This window comes from Euprymna scolopes, chromosome 2, assembly GCF_053919585.1.
Source record: "Euprymna scolopes isolate OS-2025 chromosome 2, ASM5391958v1, whole genome shotgun sequence".
Taxonomy (NCBI): Eukaryota; Metazoa; Mollusca; class Cephalopoda; order Sepiida; family Sepiolidae; genus Euprymna; species Euprymna scolopes.
Window position 1 is genome coordinate 28,491,832 of NC_136483.1, and position 23,647 is coordinate 28,515,478.

The 23,647-nt window shown below is 36.0% G+C and overlaps 1 protein-coding gene across 1 annotated transcript in view; it reads right to left on the bottom strand.

The window, feature by feature from the left end:
- The window catches only part of LOC145290283 (uncharacterized), a 42,680-nt gene that overhangs the window by 4,371 nt on the left and 14,662 nt on the right, over positions 1-23,647 (bottom strand). Inside the window, exons 3-5 of the mRNA XM_080136473.1 lie at positions 23,359-23,537; positions 9,308-9,468; positions 5,777-5,940 (exon numbers count right to left, since the gene is read on the bottom strand). Coding sequence (XP_079992599.1) covers positions 5,777-5,940; positions 9,308-9,468; positions 23,359-23,537 — 504 coding nt within the window. The remainder of the gene's footprint in view (positions 1-5,776; positions 5,941-9,307; positions 9,469-23,358; positions 23,538-23,647) is intronic.

The window sequence follows — 23,647 nt, forward strand, 5'->3', positions numbered from 1 at the left end:
GATATATGAATTAGATGGTGTCTGTCTGTGTGTCTTTGTGTGTACATTTCCCTACGCAATAACTCTGTCAATTTTTAATCTACAGACTCGAAATTTGAGATACAGGGTACTGAGATTTGGAAAAATCCATGTGATCGGTTTTCGGTCAGAAACTTGGTTGTTAAGTGGTCAAAGTTCAACGATTTGACCTTTGAGAACTCTACCAAACTCCTCTGACAATTTTGTGGTCTAAACACTTGAAATTTTAGATATAGGTTCCTTGGACATGGATCTTTCTTAATAACTCGATTTGAACTCAAAACAATAAATTTTTAGGGGTTATAATAGGGTTCAAATTTTAAAAAAATTGACCGCTTTTTTTTTTTTTTTGCTCAACATACACCTCCAAATACCCTTGCAACACCGGGCATCCATGCTAGTAGTTAACTAAAGATGGTCATCTAATAAGAAAACCGAAAAAACAAATAGGGAATTAATTAAAATGAATGTTTAAAAGAATATGCAAATTAGCTAGATCATTGCATATGCAATGGTCATGAATGATAGTTTCCACAGACCCTGTACTAATCTTGACATCTTGGGCTATTTGGCGAATAGTAATGCGCCGATCTTCCAAAATATCAGCCTCAGCTTGACGGGCAGATGCCTCATCAATGGCAGAAGGGGTGCGACCAGATCTGGGAGCTGTTTCCACAGACTTCCGGACATGTTTGAATTCACGATGTCAGCGTCAGCGTTTTACAAGGTCATATGATGAGGCATTATCACCATATGTTTCTTTTATTTCATCAAAAGTCTCCTGTGGTATGCGTCCTTTCAAATACAAAAACCGGATTACTGTTCGACATTCAACAAGCTCCATTTCACACCTGACTCAGTTCAAACACCTGTAAAACAGAAACCACAATTAGTTCAGAGCTGTAATTTGCCACATAACCCGAGAGATATAAATCATTGCATATGCAAAATTACAGCTAGATCAGATAACTGGAAGTGGGTCAGGGGCATTTCTTATTACACGCCCCTCGTAAGTTAGATCACATAGATTTTCCCAAACGTCAGTACACTGTATATCAAATTTCGAATCTGTAGACTAAAAATTGACAGAGGTGTTGCGTAGGGAAACGTACAAAGAAACACAGACAGACAGACAGATACACAAACACACAGACACGTTCACTTTTATAGATATATAGACTAACATTTCAGCTCGGTGTTGCCCGGGTGTTTGGATGTGTTTGTTGAAGAAAAAAGAAAAGTAAAAAAAAAAAAAAAGTAGTAGTAGGAAGGAAGGTTCGAACTCATACCGCGAAAGAGGAAAAGAACCGGGTAAAAACCTGACCTCTATGCTGTTACGACCACCGCCAAACCGGAAGCGACATCTTTTAAAATTAAGGCTAAACAATTTAAAGGAGAGGATAACTTTAAAAAATATCGGTGAGAAAAGTGCCTAGTTGAAGATGAAGATATAACTGTTTTCAGTCAATTCTTCGATATTTGGTCGTATGAAAGGTCGAACTTAATAACGATAGTAATCTTGGTAAAATCCGTCGCCTCTGTTGAAAGTTTTAGGCAGACGTGCAAACATGCATACATACATTTATATATTGATAACTAAAAATTTTCGATACAAAACGATGAAAAAGCTTGCCCTATCTCTGAATACCCTTTATCTATAATTTCAAATGTTTAGACCAGAAATTGTCTGAGTAATTTGAAAGAGACCGCAGAGGTCAATTTTTTTAAAACTCAAATCAAGTTATTAAGTTAGATTCATGTCCAAGGAACCTATATCTAAATTTTAATATGTTAAGACCTCAAATTGTCTGAAGAGTTTGGTAGAGTTCTCAAAGGTCAAATCGTTGAAATTTGACCCCTTAACAGCGAAATTTCTGTCCGAAAACCGATCACCTGGATTGTCCAAAATCTCAGTATCCTCTATATCAAATTTCGAGTGTGTAGACTAAAAATTGACAGAGTTATTGCGTAGGGAAATGTACACAGACACACAGAACGACAGACAGAAAGACAGACACACAGACACGTTAACTTTGATAGATATACTAACATGGGTGCCCGTCGTTGCCCAGGTGTTTGGAGGTGTATGATGAGCAAAAAAAAAAAAAAAAAAAGGAACAAAAAAGGTTAATTTTTTAAAATTGACCTTATTAAGACCCATTAAAATTTACTGTTTCGAGATCAAATGCAGTTATTAACTTAGATCCATGTCCAAGGAACCTATATCGGGTTTTGGAGGTGTATGTTGAACAAAAAAAAACGGCGGTCATTTTTGTTTTACTTTGATCCCTATTATTTCCCCTTAACATTTATTGTTTTGGGCTCAAATCTAGTTATTAATGTAGATCCATGCTCAAGGAACCTATATCTAAAATTTCAAGTGTTTAGACCCGAAATTGTCGGAGGAGTTTGGTAGAGTTCTCAAAGGTCAAATCGTTGAACTTTGACCCCTTAACCGCCAAATTTCTGTCCGAAAACCGATCACATGGATTTTCCCAAATCTCAGTACCCTGTATATCAAATTTCGAGTCTGTAGACTGAAAATTAACAGAGTTATTGCGTAGGAAAATGTATATAGACAAACACACAGACAGACAGACATACAGACACACAGGCACGTTCACTTTTATAGATAGATATATAGATAGATAGAAATATATACTAGCATGGGTGTCCGGCGTTTCCCGGGTTTATGGAGGTTTATGCTGAGCAAAAAAAAAAAAGGTAATTTTTTAAAATTTGAACCCTATTAGGACCCCGTAACATTTATTGTTTTGAGCTCAAATTGAGCTATTAAGTTAGATCCATGTCCAAGGAACCTATATCTAAACTTTCAAGTGTTTGGACCCAAAATTGTCGGAGTTTGGTAGAGTTCTCAAAGGTCAAATCGGTGAACTTTGACCCCTTACTAACCAGGTTTCTGGCCTAAACCCGATCAAATACATTTTCACCAATCTCAGTACACTGTATACCAAATTTCAAGTCTGTAGACTAAAAATTGACAGAGTTATTGCGTAGGGAAATGTATGCAGACAAACAGAGAGACAGACAGACAGACACGTTCACTTTTATAGATATACTAGCATTTCAGCCCGGCGTTGCCCAGGTGTTTGGAGGTGTGCGCTGAGCAATAAAAGAAAGAACGGCCAATTTTTTTTACTTTGACCCCTATTATGACCCCTTAAAATTTATTGTTTTGGCTCAAATTCATTATTAAGCTAGATCCATGTCCAAGGAACGTATACCTAAATCGTATACCTAATCGTTGTATTTTATATACAAGTTACTGAGATTTAAGAAAATCTACGTGATTGGTTTTCGGCCAGAAATTTGGCTGTTAAGGGGACAAAGTTTAACGATTCGACCTTTGAGAAGTCTTCCAAACTCCTCCGACAATTTCGGGTCTAAACACTTGAAATTTTAGATATAGGTTCCTTGAGCATGGATCTAACTTAATAACTATATTTGAGCCCAAAACAATAAATGTTAAGGGAAAATAATAGGGATCAAAGTAAAAAAAAATGACCGCTTTTTTTTTTGTTCAACATACACCTCCAAACACCCGGGCAACACCGGGCACCTATGCTAGTATATGTATATAATAGAGTTTTCGAAGGAAATTCTTAGCCTGAAGAAGTGGTCTTCCCAAGAACGGTTGATTACAGAAACATGTATGCATATATGTAGCCATCAATTTTGTATAAATAAATTTAATATATATCAATTATTTCTTATATAAATAGGTGTGCCGATGTGTGTGTGTGTGTGCGTGTGTGTGTGTGTGTGTGAGAGAGAGAGAGAGAGAGAGAGAGAGTGTGTGCGTGTGGATATAAAGAAATAATTGATATCAGTTCAAAGTTTAATAAACTTCTTCGATCATCAAATTAATAAGAAAAAATATGTGAGTTCTAAAGAAAAGTCCGTAGACTATAGTATTTGGAAGCTTAATACTTCTTATAAGAAGAGAGGAGTAAAGAAGAGTAAAGTTATATAGGGCATATGAACATTAGCCCAGAAAAAAAATAACAACAGTTACTATAGGTATTAGTTGATAGAAAAGAATAGTTCTTAATAGAAGAAAAATACAAAAAATGAAAAATATATTAAAATAATAAAGAAAGATGAAATAATAATAGAGAAGAACAAAAATAAAATATAATACAAAAAAATGCAATAAATATAAAAATAAAATATAAAATGATAATACATAATAAAGTTATATATATATATATATATATATATATATATTTATTTATTTATTTTAATAAATAAATATTTTCTTAATACCTATCTATCTATCTATCTATCTATCTAGGCTCTTTTCAAGATGTTTTTAACATGTTTTATTAATCATTTGTTCATATTATAAGCTCTATTTTCTTTTCGCTTTTATTCAGCTTTTACATCTGGTTGAGATTACTTTTCTTGTAAATATTAACTCTTTAATATTTATAATATATTTTAAGTTTACCATTTTGATTACCTTGGTAAACTTATTGTAATTTTTATCTCTCTCTCTCTCTCTCTCTCTCTCTCTCTCTATATATATATATATATATATATATATATATATATATATATATATATATATATTTATTTAAATAAATAAATATTTTCTTAATACCTATATATATATATATATATATATATATATATATATATATATATATATATATATATATAAGTGAAAGTGTCTGTGTGTGTGTCTGTGTATCTGTGTGTCTGTGTGTCTGTGTACATTTCCCTACGATATAACTCTGTTAATTTTTAGTCTACAGACTCGAAATTTGATATACCGGTTACTGAAATTTGGGGAAATCGATGTGATCGATTTTTGGCCAGAAATTTGTCGATTAAGGGGTCAAATTTCAACGATTTGACCTTTGAGAACTCTACCAAACTCCTCCGACAATTTGGGGTCTACGCACTTGAAATTTTAGATATAGGTTCCTTGGACATGGATCTAACTTAATAATTTGATTTGAGCCCAAAACAATAAATTTTAAGAGGTGATAATAAGGGTCAAAGTTAACCTCTGCGGTCTCTTCCAAATTACTCAGACAATTTCTGGTCTAGATATTTGAAATTTTACATAAAGGGTATTCAGAGATAGTGCAAGCTTTTTCATCAGTTTGGGTATAAAATTTTTAGTTACCAATATATAAATGTATGTATATATGTTTGCATGTCTGCCTTAAACTTTCAGTAGAGGCGACGGATTTTACCAAGATCAGTATCGTTTTAAAGTTCGACCTGTCATACGACAAATATCGAAAAATTGACTAAAAACATTAATATCTTCCCCTTCAACCAGGCACTTTTCTACGGGGGGGGTCACTTTTTTCGCCTATATTTTTGAAAGTTATCCTCTCCTTTAGATTGTCTAGACTTAATTTAAAAAAAAATGTCGCGTCTGGTTTGGCGGTGGTCGTAACAGCATAAATGTTAGGTTTTACTCCGTTCTTTTCCTCCTTTGCGGTACGGGTTCGAGCCTGCCGTCCTACTACCACTTTTTTTTTTTGCTCAACAAACACCCGGGCAACGCCGGGCTCCCATACTAGTATATATATATATATATATATATATATATATATATATATATATATATATATATTTGTTTCGCGTTACTAAACGCGATGATATAACCGCACTGCCCATTAAAACACCAGATTCTTATATTCGGAACCATAAAATCCTATTGGAGAGTTCACTGCCGTTTGTAAGTGAAACAATAATTTCATTTAATAGAAAGGCTTACCTTCAGTCCACCGGGTATATGTTGCGTTGGCTGAGTATATGATTTGGGGATATAGTCCGTTTTGTTCATATGGACAGAATTGAGGAGGCTTAGTCACAAGTAACCAACCAAAGTCCCATTGACATCCATTGTGAGATGAGGAAATGTAAAAGTTCCTTATGTTCCTGAATATAGATTTAATTATGAAAATGTAAGTTTTTGAAGCATAACAATAGGCATATAATCTATAAAAGTGAAAAACTCTCTTCCTGATCTACATCAATGACCTCTCTAAACACATACTTAAATCATTCGTTGACATCTATGCTGATGACACGACCATCAACAGCAACACATCAAAGGCTGTAAATTACAAAGTTTTCTGATTCTCTCTCCTCTGATCTTGAGCGCGTGGTTCAATGGGGGAAGACGTGGCTGGTTACCTTTAATGCATCCAAAACCAAACCCCTATCCTTACATCATCAACGCTCTGATCCTCATCTGACATCAATTGTGATGGATGGCTCTCATCTGGGTGAGTCCCCGTGTTTTGACAAGCTTATGGGTTTGACCTTTACTCCTGATCTGAAATGGAACAAGTACATCAAGTCTATTGCCAAGGTCGCTGGAAAGATGGTGAGATCCTTCTACCGCTCCAGAAGATATCTCACTACTGATGCAATTCTCTATCTATATAAAAGCCAAGTACGTCCAAGAATGGAATACTGTTGCCATATCTGGGCAGGAGCTGCAAAAAACAGCCTATCCTGCCTTGACAGAGTACAAAATAGACTTCGTGGCTTAGTGGGGGATGCCCTTTTCTCTACCCTGCAACCTCTCTCCCACAGAAGAGACGTTGCGAGCCTGTCTTTGTTTTATCGTTATTTCCATGGCAGGTGCTCGTCTGAACTCCAATCTCTGAACTCGCCAATCTTTCATGAAAAATACCCGTCTAGCTGAATCCACTGTGAAAAATTTCCCCCACTCTATATCTGTGCCTAAATCAAAACGCGGATTCCATGAACAAAGCTTCTTTCTTTGAACTGCATGGCTGTGGAACTCTGTTCCGTCAGCCTGCTTCCCTCCGGATTACAACTTGGATGTCTTCAAGTCCAATGTTAACAAATTCCTAATGAACCGCCCCCTTAATTAAACATTTCATCAAATCTCCAAACTAACGTAATGTACTTGCAATAACCCTTATCCCTGAGTGGCTTCCAGACCTTGATAAGTGGTGATCACTGTGTAAAAAAAAAAGTGCCTGTCTGTCTGTGTGTGTGTCTGTATGCGTACATTTCCCTACGCAATAACTCTGTCTGTCTGTGTGTTTGTCTATATACATTTTCCCAAGCAATTTTAAGTCTACAGACTCGAAATTTGATATACAGGGTACTGAGATTTGGGAAAATCTATGTAATCGGTTTTTGGCCAGAAATTTGGCGGTTAAGGCGTCAAAGTTCACCGATTTGACCTTTGAGAACTCTACCAAACTCCTTCGACAGTTTGGGGTTTAAACACTTGCTGTAAATTACAAAGTTCACTCTGATTCTCTCTCCTCTGATCTCGAACGCGTGGTTCAGTGGGAGAAGATGTGGCTGGTTACCTTTAATGCATCTAAAACCAAACTCCTATCATCATCAACGCTCTGATCCCCATCTGGCATCAATTGAAATGGATGACTCCCGTGTAGGAGAAGACCCATGTTTTGTACAAGCTTCTGTGTTTGTCCTTTACTCCTGATCTGAAATGGAACACGTACATCAAGTCTGTTGCCAAGGTCGCTGGAAAGATGGTGGGATCCTTCTACCGCTTCAGAAGATATCTCACTGCTGATGCAATTCTCTATCTATATAAAAGCCAAGTACGTCCAAGGATGGAATACTGCTGCCATATCTGGGCAGAAGCTGCTAAAAACAGCCTATCCTGCTTTAACAGAGTACAAAATAGACTTCGTGGCTTAGTGGGGGATGCCCTTTTCTCTTCCCTGCAACCTCTCTCCCACAGAAGAGACTTTGCGAGCCTATCCTTGTTTTATCGTTATTTCCATGGCAGGTGCTCGTCTGAACTCCAATCTCTGGCCCCCCCTCACCAATCTTTCACGAAAAACACCCGTCTAGCTGAATTCACTATCAAAAATTTTCCCCACTCTTTATCTGTGCCTAAATCAAAACGTAGATTCCATGAACAAATCTTCTTTCTTAGAACTGCACGCCTGTGGAACTCTGTTCCGTCTGCCTGTTTCCCACCTGACTACAACCTTCAAGTCCAAATTCCTAATGAACCGCCCTCTTAAGTAAACACTTCATTAAATCTCCACACTAACATACTGTACTTACAATAACCCTTATCCCTGAGTGGCTTCCGGGCCTTGATAAGTGGTGACCACCGTGTAAAAAACACAAAAAAACTTGAAATTTTAGATATAGGTTTCTTGGACATGGACCTAACTTAATAACTCGATTTTAGCCCAAAAGAATGAACGTTAAGGGGTCAAAAAAGGGGTAAAAAATTTGGCCTCTGCGGTCTCTTCCAAATTATCTTTATATCTCAGTTTTCTTATATTAAAAAGAAAGGAAAACGAGATACAAGATTCCAAGATTCGTGTCGCACATAAAACTTTGGTGTTTACTTATCTTTTCCCTCTCAGCTCTGTTTAATACAACATCATTGGGGACTTCTACTAAGGTTGCTCCTGTCTCTGTCTTATCTCATATCACTCTCAAGATTGATATATCCACGTCTGCCTGAAATTTAATTATTTGTCTTCCTCAATTACTCCCACTTTATCTAAAATAAGTAATTGCTCTCCGCACATGCAATGAATTACGAATACAAGTTCTATATTTAGGGAAAAATGGCTGCCCGACACGCAAAATAACCCACATGCTTTAAAGTGAGAAAGCCTTCAGTTTGATTTTTATAGCTACAGTAAGCAATAATTTTTCTTTTTAATCTTCAAACTACGAGAGACGTTCCAAAAGTAATGCCTCCTATTTTTTATTCCGCTTGAATAGATCAGAAGGAATTGAAAATTGTATTGTTATGATAACTGAGTTTATATATTCATGACCTGAAAGTTTCATTTTCCTGTTGCAGATATTGACGGTGGGAGCCTCTAAGAAATCAAACCCTGTTATAGAATGTGCCAGAAGCAGAGATGCGCATTTGAATTCCTTCATGCAAAAAAATTGAACCTATCAACATTTCTCAGTGACTAAAAAGCCGATTCAGTTGATGTCAACACAGTTAGGAGATGGGTTCGTCGATTTCAGCGTGGCGACAGAGACGTGAGTGACAAAGCACGCTCCTATCTTTTACAAGAGAGACATCAAAATATGTTGCTAAATGTGCACTGAGAATAGTGTCAATGTAGAAAAAAACTCTGGAGCACAAAAACACTCGTTTTGATGATATCTCCCGTCTTCGTAGCTCTTGAACGTTTTAGTTTTTCCGTTAAAAAATTTGAGTTCTTACTTTTGGAACGACCCTTGTACAATGCCTAAGCAAGTTCGTTTGAAATGTAAATAAACATAGAGTACAAATTCAACTGACACGTAATTTATGGTAAAAAAGTTACACGGTTCTTTTTTAAAATCCGTCCAAGACGATTCCAAAACGCGACTCATTGAGAACCAATTTTCTTTTGTTGAACCTTCACCATTGAAAACTATACGCACAACAGTATTGTTGTCTTTTCTTGCAATCAGCTTCACCTGGAAATTTAAAAGGAAAATAGAGAAATATTAAAATAGAAGAAATGAAATTTAAAAGACATAAACTTAAATCATTTTTGGTCACAACGATAAAATCTGTAATGTAATAGAAATGCATAATGTTTTTGTTTTATGCTTTTAAATAGCACATATTTAAGTTGAAAGTACATATATACATATACATATACATATATATATATATATATATATATATATATATATATATATATATATATATATATATATATATATATATACTAGCAGTTCAGTTTGACTTTGCTCAAGCCCTCTGTATTGTGCATATATATATTAAAAAGTTTCACTCAAGTCCAGGTAACTTACATTTAAAATTTCAAGTTTTCAGACACAAAATTGGCGGAGGAGTTTGGTAGAGTTTGCAAAGGTCAACTCATTCAACTATGACCTCTTGGCAGCCAAATCTTCGCACAAAAATCGATTAAAAAGCTTGCTGCATGTCTGAATACCCTTTATGTAAAATTTAAAATTTTAAGACCCAAAATTGGCTGAATAGTTTTCTAGAGACCGCAAAGGTCAGATCTTAGGAACTTTGACCCCTTGGCAGCCAAATTTTCGGCCAAAATTGATAAAAGAAATCTTGCTCTATGTCTGAATACACTTTATGTATAATTTCAAATGTTTAGACCGAAAATTGGCTGAGTAATTTTGGTAGAGACCGCAACGGTCAAACTTTTTTAAAAAATTTGACTCCAATTTTGATCCCTTAACATTAATTGTTTTAGGCTCAAATTGAATTATAAAGTTTCATCCATGTCCAAGTAACCTATATCTAAAATTTCAGGTGTTTAGACCCGATATTGGCAGAGGAGTCCGGTAGAGTTTTGACGCTTTTAAAGCCAATTTTCTGGTCAAAAAACGATTAAAATGATTTTCCCACATCTTGATACCCTTATGTAAAATCTCAAGTCTGTAAACTGAAAATTGACAGTTTGTTAGGGAAATGTACACACACAGACACACACATACATAGACAGTTTCAGCCGGCTTTCCTCGGGCTCTATCTACTGTTAATAACCTTATATGCATATGTATATATTAAAAAGTGTGCATATGTATGGTAATGCCTTTCTATATAATAGGTTTCCTTAACTACCATAAAGAAAAGTTGCTAGAGACCGCAGAGGTCAAATTTTCTTTTACTTTGACCCTAATTTTGACTCTTTAACATTTATTGTTTTGGGCTCAAATCAAATTAAAATGTCTGACCGAGTGTTTAGATCCAAAACTGGCCAAGGAGTTTGGTAGTATCAGCAAAGGTCAACGCTTTCAACTTTGACCTCTTGGCAGCCAAATATCCGCCCAAAAACCGATTAAAATCTTGCAGAAAGTCTGAATACCATTTATGTAAAATTTCAAATGTTTAGACCTAAAATTGGCTTAATAGTTTGCTAGAAACCGAAAAGGTCTAAATTTCGAACTTTGACCCCTTGGAAGCCAAATTTTCAGAAAAAAAATACAATTAAAAAGCTTGCCCTGTATCTGAATACGCTTTATGTAAGATTTCAAATGTTTAGACCAAACATTGTCTGATTTATTTGGTAGAGACCGCAGAGATAAAATTCTTTTGAATTTGACTACAATTTTGACCCTAAACGTATATTGTTTTGGGCTCAAATCGAGTTATAAAGTTAGATCCATATCCAAGTAACCTACATATAAAATTTCAAGTGTTTAGACCCAAAATTTACCGAGGAGTTTTGAAGCGTTCTCAAAGGTCCAGTCGTGTAACTTTGACCCCTTAACAGCAAAATTTCTGGCCGAACTTCGATTAAAAAGATTTTCCCAAATCTCAATACCACCTATGCCAAATTCCGAGTCTGTAGACCGAACATCGACAGAATTATTTGGTAGGGAAATGTACACAGACAGACAAACACACACGGGCATTTTCACTTATCTATCTATCTATCTATCTATCTCTATCTCTCTCTCTCTCTCTATATATATATATATATATATATATATATATATAGAGAGAGAGAGAGAGAGAGAGAGAGAAAATAAAAAGGAACAAACCGTATTATGTGTTCATCAACGTTTCGTCTTTATTTCGAGACTTCCTCTGGATGAATGAGATTAAGAAACCAAAAAATATACCAGTACAAAATATTTGAAAATGTTTCACGTGCACAGTGTGACGCAGTTCTATTTCAGAGAAACGGAAAAATGATGTTGGAAATTCAAAAAAGGAGGGGGAGGGCTGGCACTGTTAAAGAGAAGGAAATTTTAGTGACGTCATATAGTCGTTAATGTAATTTTAAAACTATGAACGCAAGTTTATATTCTTATTGGGAAAAAGATATATCTGTTGAAATTCAAATATAAATTTGTAACAGCGCCGCCCCCCCCTCCTTTCATAATAATTCACCGATATAAAGCGCTTGAGAAGAATGTGGCTGAACAACTTTTGGGCGCCATTTTATACAACAGTCGAAATAAAAAAAAACGCTCAGCGAATGAAAAAGATATCCAGAAAAATCGAAAAAAAAGTCTCTGCCGTGTTAATTCAATCGGACGTGCTTGAATATATATATATATATATATATATATATATATATATATATATATATAAATCAAATACTTTAATTAAGTTTTTAAAAGGACAAGTCTCTACATACATCTAGTTACTCGGCTCAGTAAAAGGGAGACAATTAAATTAAAAATTTTGTATAATTCATTCTCTCGTATTTTAGATATATTTGTATATAACTCAAAGATATTCGTACATATACACCCCGCATAAACATGCATATATCCCCATACAGACATACATATATATACGCAAATACACATACATAAATATATATAAAGATTATGATTGCTACTTCTTGACAGAAGTTTGCCATCTCTTCAGTTGTGCTGTGCGTCTGTGTCCACGTAGGTGATTTTTTTTTACCCAGCTTTAATCTTACATGGAAGTACATATGTGACATAAACCTTTCCTTCTTGTAAAGTTGATCGCATGATAATATTGTGAATCCTCGAATGTCGTGCCAGGCGATTTTCAGATTTACAGATTAGACCACAAATATGACAACTTAGCGTTGCCAGATGTGCTGTATAAGCGTCCTTATAAGACTTTCATTCCTGTCTTTGGGTGTGTGATTTCAGATGATTAAAAAAAACAGCTTTTGACAAAAAGTATTTTCCACATGCAGTGCATTTCAATTCCTGTTGTAATTTCTCTGACATTATATTTTGGTCCTGCTTTCTTAAAACAATTTTAAGTCAGCAACAAATATTACAACTTTCTCTTTTTTTTTTTTTTAGATAACCCTTTAACCTTTTTCTTGGTTTAAGTTGTGGTCTTTTACCCCTATCTATCTCGCCATAAAACAGTTGTTTAGGAAGTCCTAATCAAGTGTCCAGTCCAACGCATCTGATTTTGAATGATTTTCATTTCAATACTAATACTATTTGATTGTTCATGAACTACGGTGCAATACGTTAGAGTCCTCCGGTTAATATTAAGTATTCTTCAAATAATACTTTGGTAGAGCCTTTCCAATAACTTGGGATGCCTTCTATATGTTTTCAACGGACTTCATGGGATACCTGTTGAATTATTGTTATTATGAGGTGATAGCGTTATCAAGGCAGTCTATACACTCACCCTTGCTGTTTGCATGATAATGCTATCCATCGAGATCGGATTGATGCAATATTGATCCCAATTTATAAAGGAAAGGGGTCAAAATCTGAGTGTGGTAATTATAGAGGCATTAGCTTGCTTGAAGTAGTGGTAAAGAGGTTGTTAAATCGTTTGCTGAAATGGAATTGTCCCTCTATCATCCCAGAGAATCAATGCGTCACAATAGACATGATATTCTCTGCGCGACAGCTAATGGAAAAATGTATGAAACAGCTGACAAAAGCTTTTTATATCATTAATCGCAATACACTCTGGAAGATTCTAAGGAAACTAGGCTGTCCTACTAGTCTTGTGGAGTTGCTTCAGCAGTTACACCATAATATGAAAGCCCGAGTGAACTTTAATAGATCTCTGTTTGATCCAATTTCAGTTGAAAACATTGTGAAACAAGGTGATATACTTGATCCTACATTATTTTCTATATATTTCGTTGTGATGCTGGTGCTTTTAACAATTGCGATATTGAGGTGAAGTTTTGGTTTCGCAAATCAGTTAAAATGCTTACCTTAGACGTCTCAACGCAAAATTTGAAAACTTTTCAGAACCTTGTTCTTGAACTTTTATAAGCAGACTAGCGAGGGTGCCCGGCATTGCCCGGGTGTTTGGAGGTATGTGCTGAGCCGAGAAAAAGGTGGTAGTAGTCAGGCAGGCTTGAACCCGTGATGTGAAGGCGGAAAAGAAAGTGAAAGAAAACTTGACATCTTACCGCTACGCTATGACACGACAGAAAGTGAAAAACCGTTCAAATTTAGCAATGACAAATAGTTGATTTGTAGAAATGAATAGTTAAGTGAATGAGTTTACGCAAGCGCAGAATGAACGTATGGCTTAAGTTAAGAATCACGCACTTAACTCTGGCTGTAGGCCAGTTTTTGCTGTATTTCTTTCCTCGCCATGTTCGGGAAAATTATCTCCCCCTTAAAAGGGGGAGCTTTGGCAGCGTCCAAATGAATAGCAATTGTCTAATATGAAGGGTTTCCCCCACATTGATCAAATTTGATTGCCTTTCTGGACATCCCCGCCGGAGGACCAGGAGGCTGCTGACTTCGCTTCAATTAGTTTCGTTTTTATACGAAAAAGACAAACATTCACCGGGAACTAGGGAATTTTTAAAAGACTATCAAAATAAAGACAGAGACGATGTCCGTTTTCGAATCTGAGATATTATAATTTAGGAAGTATAAGGAAACTTCTCCAAAATGGTAACCTTCTCGATAACCCTCACTAAAAAAGCCTTTCTTGGACATACAAAAACGCGCGCGCCCATTTTGCCTTTTATATAATAGACTAGCGAGGGGTACCCGCGTTGCCCGGGTGTTTGTAGGTGTGTGTACAAAAAAAAAAAAAAACGGAGACTTGACGCGTATAGTAAAATGTGAAATGTGAAAAAAAAACAGGTGCCCGTTTTTTACAAGTTAAAAAAAAAACGAAGCCTTAACGCGCAGTTGGAAAATAGTAAAGTGTGAAAAAAAAACAGGTGCGCGTTTTTGACAAGTTATTGACGTGACAGCGATAGCTATTCAGCAGTTACGAATTTGTGCGGGACAGTTTTTAAATAAATAAATAATGTTTGTTTTTAACTAAGTTCGGGGAAAACCAGCTCCCTGTTTATTAGGGGGGGAGTGTTTCGTCTCGAAATGAAATCTACCGTCTGATATGACGAAGTCGACATTGACCAAACGTTACTTAGCTCTCTAGAGACCATTATAATTAGAGTCGAGTTTCGCTTTTTTTATACCGAAAACCGAATGTAACGCGTGCCGATTAACGTTTGAAAGTCAATAAAATTAAATAGACAGGCGAGCTCCGTAGTTAACTTTGAGATATTACAATTTATAGATGATATAAAAAGTTTTAAGAAGTTGTGAAGCGAGCGAGCGCTTCTCTGAAAGAAGCCTTTTGTGAACATCGAGGAAAAGCGTACATACATACATACATACATACATACATACATACATACATACATTTTCGCTTTTATATTTATAGATAATAGATGCTGCAGACCTTGTTTCACATTCAGCAGCAGACACACAGTTGATTATGGACAAGTTATTGTATATATGATATTTACTTACTTTATTTATTTGTATATCTACTATTTGTGATTTCAGTTAAGTTATGATCCAATTAATATATATCTACTAGCAGGGAGATCCGACGTTACCCGAGATTGAATGATGATCAACAAATATTTGCCATTGCCATAGTTTATTGTCGGGAGGAAGTTTCAAATGCCTCCATGCAATAACTTGGTTCAAAATATATGCTATTCTACATTTTATTCTATTTTTATTTATAAAATTGTTTGATATAAACTTATTTCCAGTTAGCGGAAAATAAGAAATTTACGTGCGGGGAAAAAATAATAAATAAATCAATATAAATAAACACGCGTAAATTTTCAAGACTTATAAAATTCTTTGCAGTTAATGAAAAAAATTAAGAAATTTACGTGCGGAGTTTATACAGATCATGCCATAAAAAGAAGCACGCTATCAACTTACCCACAGTAGAATATTCACGTCCCGTTGTCCTATCATTGTTGCTAAGCGACGACATGGAAAAATGGCTTTACCGATGATAGATAAATTAAAATAACGCTTTCGATTATCGATTATCGGTAATTATCGAGGATATTCTGAGACAAAACTAAACTAAGATCACTCCCAGACTTATACACTAAATTCTGTAAATGTTAAACAAAATATATTCAACCGTTTCGGAGTCTATAAGGAACGAACTCACATACACAGACAAAGTTGCATTTATATAATTGTAGAGATATATTAATACGATAACGTATGTGTTATTTTGTGTGTAACGCTTACATCTTTTTTCCTTCCGAGCGACTTCGTTTAATTGTTAGTAGTCTGGGTGCCCGGCGTTGCCCGGGTGTTTGGAGGTGTGTGTTGAGCAAAAGAAAAAAAAGTGGTAGTAGGCAGGCAGGCTGGAACCCGTACCGCGAAGGAGGAAAAGAACGTGAAAAAAAAAAAACGTGACGTCTGAGTCGTTGCATCCATCGCTAAAATGGAAGTAGCCAAGGTTTAAATTAAGGCTAGTCGATCGAAAAGAGGGGATGACTTTCGAAAATATCGGCGAAAAAAGCGACCCCTCTTTGTAGAAAAGTGCTCAGTTGAGGGTGAAGGAATTCATGTTTTTAGCCAATGTTTCGATATTTGTCGTCCGAAGACTCGAACATAAAACCGATACCGATCTTGTGAACATCCGTCGCCTCTGTCGAAGGTTTTAGGCATACATACATACGCACATACGTACATTTAAACAGACAGGTGAGATGTATATTATAGATGACCTTCCATTTCTTGTAACAAATAATTTTATCAAGAATTCTTCATAAGTTTTGGTTTCGGTTTCGGTTTCGATTATAGCTGATGGCATTCAAGTCACAGATATTTTTATAAATAATTTTATCAAGAATTCTTCATAAGTTTGGGTTTTCGTTTCGATTTTAGCCGAAGGAACTCAAATTATATATATATATATATATATATATATATATATATATATATATATATATATATATATATATATATATATATATATATATATATATGAATTCAATTATTTATACGAAAGGGCATTTTTACCTAAATGCGTGTTGGGAATTATTTTCCCTTTGACCGATTTGTTTTTTAATAATTTTTCTCTTTGACTGATTTTTATATTATTTCATATATATATATATATATATATATATATATATATATATATATATATATATATTGTTTATAAGTTTTGGTTTCAGTTCCGATTTAAGCTGATGCACTCAAGTCAAGTAAATAGATATTTTTTAAATTTTTGAAATCACAATTTTATAATACATAAGAATATATAAGAATCGATAGAAAATCGACTCTATTAAAATATATACGAAATCTGCATAAATTAACATATCATATTTAAGCGTATTTAACCACCGAGCTGTGCCGGGTGTCCCTGTTAGCTTAGATAAATACCTTTGCACTTTTAACAAAAGAGCTACAATAATATCAGGGTGTCTCCATTTACGCTGAAAATCCGAAGAATGCCAACATCAATATATTACATATGAAAGAGTTCCCTGTGGAATTAACATAGGTCCTACTAGTAATGATTAATCAATATGCGCAAAGCTAAACAATTATTTATAAGACATTTTAAAAATAATATCTTAAGAATTTTTACCAGGTGCCTGTACATAGGTTGCCCATATCATTTTTTATTATATTTCATGATTCTATGAGATCTTATTTCTTGTCACTTACTCCTGGTCAGTTTCTTAATTAATTTATTTATTTTATTTAGTTTTTGTATTTATTTTAATTTATTCATTTATTTATTTAATTTTTTTTCTTTTTGTCTTTATGTTTTTACTTTTTTCTCTCTTGAAAGCTATTAAATATTGATTATTATTTAACTTTAATTCATCTAGTCAGGTGTTAAGCAGGATAGTAAATGCTTTACTTTGCCGCTTATCAGATGTATTTGTTTTACTGTAAAATAAAAACAAGAGACAGATAATAATAATAATAATAATAATAATAATAATAATAATAATAATAAGAAGAAGAAGAAGAAGAAGACGAAGAAGAAGAAGAACGTGTAAATTAACACCTGTTCGTAGTGTTATAGCTGTTTCTTATTTTGTTCGCTTCATAAAGGCGATGATATCTTCTTACGAACTTTCTTCAATGTCCACAGTTCATGCAAATCAACCATTCCAGGGTCTATAAAAATGTTCTCACATGAGTAAGAACTTATTTGAACCGAATAGTGTGTTCATTATAATAAAATCGAACCCACCTTTTTATCTCGTTCTAGTGTGCGTGGCCATAGCTTAGGACGCTTGAGTCCGCCGTTCCTCGCTTCAGGAAACCTTTTCTCAACACAGAATAATTGACGAAGTCTCTACATTTTTAATGGACAAAGTAAGATTTATTCAGTATCATGGATTATATCACGGTTGAATCCACGTCACCGATTCTCGCTACCTTAGAGGAAGAGTGGGATCTTTATCTTTCTATTATCTCAACCGAAAGGTACTTCTTGTCACCTTCACGAGAACTAATCTGACCCATCCTATCTGAGATCTAGAGACCGATCCAATCTCTCAGTTACCCAGAACAAACCTTCTATCTCGTCACAACTCTCGCCAATCTAGTTCTCCCGCACCTGATACTGTGATTCAACGACATCATCAATGCCTTCGTGCCTTCTCTTTAGTTTAATCCATGACACTTTTCCCCAAAACAACTGCAGCTGTGTTTGCGACAGATTTCTTGCACTTTGTAACTTTCTAATCTAAAACAATATAATGAGAACCGATTCTCAATTCTATGTATTCGTACTAGCCACAACTGCCAATCTATCTACGCAACCCATATTATACAATCCTCTTCCCTTTCCCCTCAGGATTTTTTCGCACCTTACAGGCAAAAGAAAAGGTTACACTCCATTCAAACATTTTACTATTTTGGTCAGTTCTCGATCGATGCTCATTATTTCCAGGCTGACCCTCTCAGACTTTTTCAATGGAATCTCAGTATGAGAGTCACATCACCACGACCTATGTTGGCTGTATCGTACAGACATTCCTCGCGTAATGGAGAGGAATCGCTGTACGATACAGCCAACAGGACCCACATCTCGCCTCTAACACAAAATATCTAATCAGCTTCTTTTTAATAGCCCATCATCTGATATGCAATCCGACTTCTCTCCCATGGGCGCCGACAACACCTCATGGTACAAATCACACCCATATACATTTTCCAATGGTAGGGTCCCCTATCTTATAATTTCTTTCACACTTGAAGATCCTACGGGGGTTAAAACAGAAATCCCTGCATATAATATCTCAAGTGCCCACCATTATTATCTAAGTACCTGTTCTATTATATCAACTTTCTCAATTACGGTACACTGTCATCTCCACACCGCAAATCTAAGAGTCTTCCAGTTTACAAGCCTTCTATACCTTTTTCTCTCAACTTCCCCTGAGCTATGTTCATGCACTGTTCTTTCTCCTCTAGGATCCTCCGACCACTCCGTTGTATCAGTTAAGATAAAAATGAAATGTAAGAAGTTCCCAGACGTACCCCTCCACCGTACTGTATACCGATACTCTATGGCTGACTGGGATAGCTTCCGTACATTCATATCTGATCTACCGCTGCATTCCATATTTAAAAAGGAGGTGTCCTCTATAGTCTCAGACCTAACCGAATGGTTAATTGTAGACATAGACCGATTCATACAATCTAAAAATTTCCAACAAAAACCTAACAGCCAGCCATGGTTTTCCTCAGAATGTGCTGCTGACATTGTTCACAGAAATCACTTTTTCCATAACTACCAAAGTAATAGATGCACTGAGACTAAAGCTGCTTTCAGGAACGCCAGCAACCACTGTAAAAGAGTAATAAAAAATGCAAGAGAGTTATATGCCCAGTCTGTTAAATCCAAAGTTGCTGATCAGCGGCTTGGTTCCCACCAGTTTTGGCAAATAACAAATAGGATCCTGAACAGAAGTGTGCGTTCTATCCCAAACATTAACAATGGACCAAAAGTCATCTCGTCAGCATCAGACCAGGCCAAACTATTTGCAAAGAACTTTGCAGCTAATTCTACCCTATGCGACGAAGGCCATCAACTCCCCATATTTCCTCCTATAACACAAAACATGCTAGGTAATATACAAATATCTGTGTGTGAGGTCGCCAAGCTAATCAAGAACCTTGATTCCAGTAAAGCAACTGGCCCTGACGGCATCCCAATTATAGTGTTAAAAAAGCTTAAACCTGAACTTGCTCCCATACTTACAAAACTGTTTAAGCGCTGCCTTAAGGAGAAGTGCTTTCCAACACCCTGGAAAACCTCATCAGTATGCCCTGTATTTAAGAATTCAGGTGATAAGTCCTCTCCCTCTCAGTACATACCTATGTCTCCTGTGTGTCATGAGTAAGTTGCTGGAATCCATACTAAATAGAGAAATAGTCAACCACCTCAGCAGATATAACCTCCTTAGTGACACATAATATGCTTTCCGTTCTGCAAGATCTACCGCAGATGTGCTTACGGTTATATCTCATAGGATTAGCGAAACTCTCGACAAAGGCTACCTTTCTAGGGCAATTGCACTTGACATATCAAAGGCCTTTGAGACGGTATGGCATAAAGGCCTACTTTACAAGATTTCCAGCTACGGTATAACTGGAAATGTTTTCTCAATCATTAAATCATTTCTCTCTAATAGGCTCATAAGAGTAGTGGTCGATGGACAAAAATCAGAGGCCTGCAGTATTAATGCTGGAGTCCTCAGGGGTCAATCCTCGGCCCAACTCTCTTCCTGATCTACATCAATGACCTCCCTAAACACATACTTAAATCATTCGTTGACATCTATGCTGATGACACGGTCATGTACGGCAACACATCAAAGGCTGTAAATTACAAAGTTCTCTCTGACTCTCTCTCCTCTGATCTCGAGCGTGTAGTTCAGTGGGGGAAGACGTGGCTGGTTACCTTTAATGCATCTAAAACCAAACTCCTATCTTTACAACATCAACACTCTGATCCCCATCTGGCATCAATTGAAATGGATGGCTCTCGCCTAGGAGAAGCTCAATGTTTTGACAAACTTCTGGGTTTGACCTTTACTCCTGATATGAAATGGAACACGTACATCAAGTCTGTTGCCAAGGTCGCTGGAAAGATGGTGAGATCCTTCTACCGCTCCAGAAGATATCTCACTAGTGATGCAATTCTCTATCTATATAAAAGCCAAGTACGTCCAAGGATGGAATACTGCTGCCATATCTGGGCAGGAGCTGCTAAAAATAACCTATCCTGCCTTGACAGAGTACAAAATAGACTTCGTGGCTTAGTGGTGATGCCCTTTTCTCTTCCCTGCAACCTCTCTCCCACAGAAGAGACGTTGTCTTTGTTTTACCGTTATTTCCATGGCAAGTGCTCGTCTGAGCTCTAATCTCTGGTCCTCCCTCGCCAATCCTTTACGAAAAACACCCGTCTAGCTGAAGCCACTGTCAAAAATATTCCCCACTCTCTATCTGTGCCTAAATCAAAACGTAGATTCCATGAACAAAGCTTCTTTCTTAGAATAGCACGCCAGTGGAACTCTGTTCTGTCTGCCTGTTTCCCACCTGACTATTTGGATGTCTTCAAATCCAACATAAACAAATTACTGAAGAACCGCCCCCTTAAGTAGACACTTTATGACATCTCAACACTAACGTACAACGTACTTTACATGCAATAACCCTTATCCCTGAGTGGCTTCCGGGCCTTGATAAGTGGGGACCTCCTTGTGAAAAAAAATTATTCATTTATTTATTTAATTTTTGTTTTTATGTTTTTACTTTTTTTCCTTTGAAAGCTATTAAATATTGGTTATTATTTAACTTTAATTCATCTAGTCAGGTATTAATCAGGATAGTCAACGACATCATCAGTGCCTTCTCTCTAGTTTAATCCATGACACTTTTCCCAAAACAACTGCAGCTGTGTTTGCAACAGATTTCCTGCACTTAGTAACTTTCTAATCTAAAACAATATAATGAGAACCGATTCTCAATACTATATAATCGTACAAGCCACAACTGTCAATCTACTATGCAGTCCAGACTCCATTCAACCTTTTACTATTTCGGTCAGTTCTCGATGGATGCTCATTATTTTCAGGCTGACCCTCTCAGACTTTTTCAATGGAATCTCAGTATGAGAGTCACATCACCACGACCTATGTTGGCTGCATCGTATAGTTATTCCTCGCCATTAACATTAAGGGTCCATATCTCGCCTCTAACACAAAATATCTAATCAGCTTCCTTTTAATAACCCATCATCTCATCGGCAATCCGACTTCTCTCCCATGGGCGCCGATAACAACCCCGTGATAAAAATCACACCTATACACATTTTCCAGTGTCACAATCCCCGATCTTATAATTTCTTTTACATTTTAATATCCTACGGGGGTTAAAACAGAAACCCCTGCATATATTATCTCAAGTACCCCCCATTATTATCTAAGTATCTTTTCTTTTAAATCAACTTTCTCAGATTCGAAAGCTCTGGATACCTCCACACTCACAGTCAGATATCAGGAAAACCCGCTTTCACCTAGTTACACAGAAGCGCCCCCTACAGCTAAAATCTAAACGATATCGATCTTGATCAGAAAAGAGCGGTCATTTCCAACACCCAAGCCAGAACACTTCAGAATACGCAACCTAGGCTATCCCTCTTCGTACTTTACAGTAACTATATTACGGCACCCTGTTATCTCTATACCGCAAATCTTAGTATTCCAGTGTGCCGAATCAATCCCCAAACTCCTCATATGGAACCAGAACTAAACTCAATAAATTAACGCATCATCGAACTTTACGTACCGCACATTGCAGGTTCTTAAACCTCTGACTACCCTTCGGTCAACAAACGTGCTATCAATACATTGGGAAATTCCTAAATTTACTTTCCAATTTGGTAACCGCAAACAGCGCAAACCGTCTTGCTGAACAAATAAAATGATACTTGTTGACCCCTCCGAGCTGTCCTCAGATGGATCTCCATGAGAAAGCATTCACTCCAGATCAGCTGTCTGAGTTTCGATAAAACCAAACTCAGCCTAAAAAAATATCGTTTAAGGCTTCCGGGAGAAGAAATTATTCAAATCAACGCTGTACGCATAGGAGTAGTTACATTTATAACTTAATTTTCCTTATGAGTTGGCTTGTTGTCACATGTCCGCACTTTTAAAAATTACTTCGAAATTTATCCTTGTTTTGTCATTAATCTCCCTAAAATATAAGATTAGCGACGTGTGTTCGATTGTTACAAAAGAACAAACAAAAATAATCACCTGCAAAGAGAAAAAAATCGCAGAACTTATGCTGAAGAATTCTCCTTGTCGGAACATATACATAGACGATTGTCTTATCAGAACAAAATACAATATCTTGTCTGCTCCGTAGATCAACCTACTAGAGAAGATAGCTACAATACCTTCTACGTATATCGAGGTTTAAAATGATCTTGGACAGACTATAAATAGATGTACACATTTTCTAACTGTTCTTTTACATGGTTTGTTGCACTTTGCTGTTGTTTTGCAAAATGGATTTGATTTGATTCATTTGAATTCTTTTGAATTTTAAATTCATAATAAAAGTACTTACTTCTTTTATTGGTAGATTATTCCAACTGTCAATTAAATTACTTCGGAAAAGATCCGGACAAAGGATTCTTGTGCATTTTTCTGGTCCCCAATTCTCATAAGTCCCAACACCTAAAAATGAATCGCCAACAAGAAAGCCACTTCCTCTCTTGACAAAATATACCTTTAACCATTTATCATCTGAAAATGTACAAAACGGATTAGTATCAGCGTGTGATATGCATCACTGTATTATGAAATATGCAAAGAATGAAACAAAATGCGCCCTAAAAATGTGTGGATCAATCGCG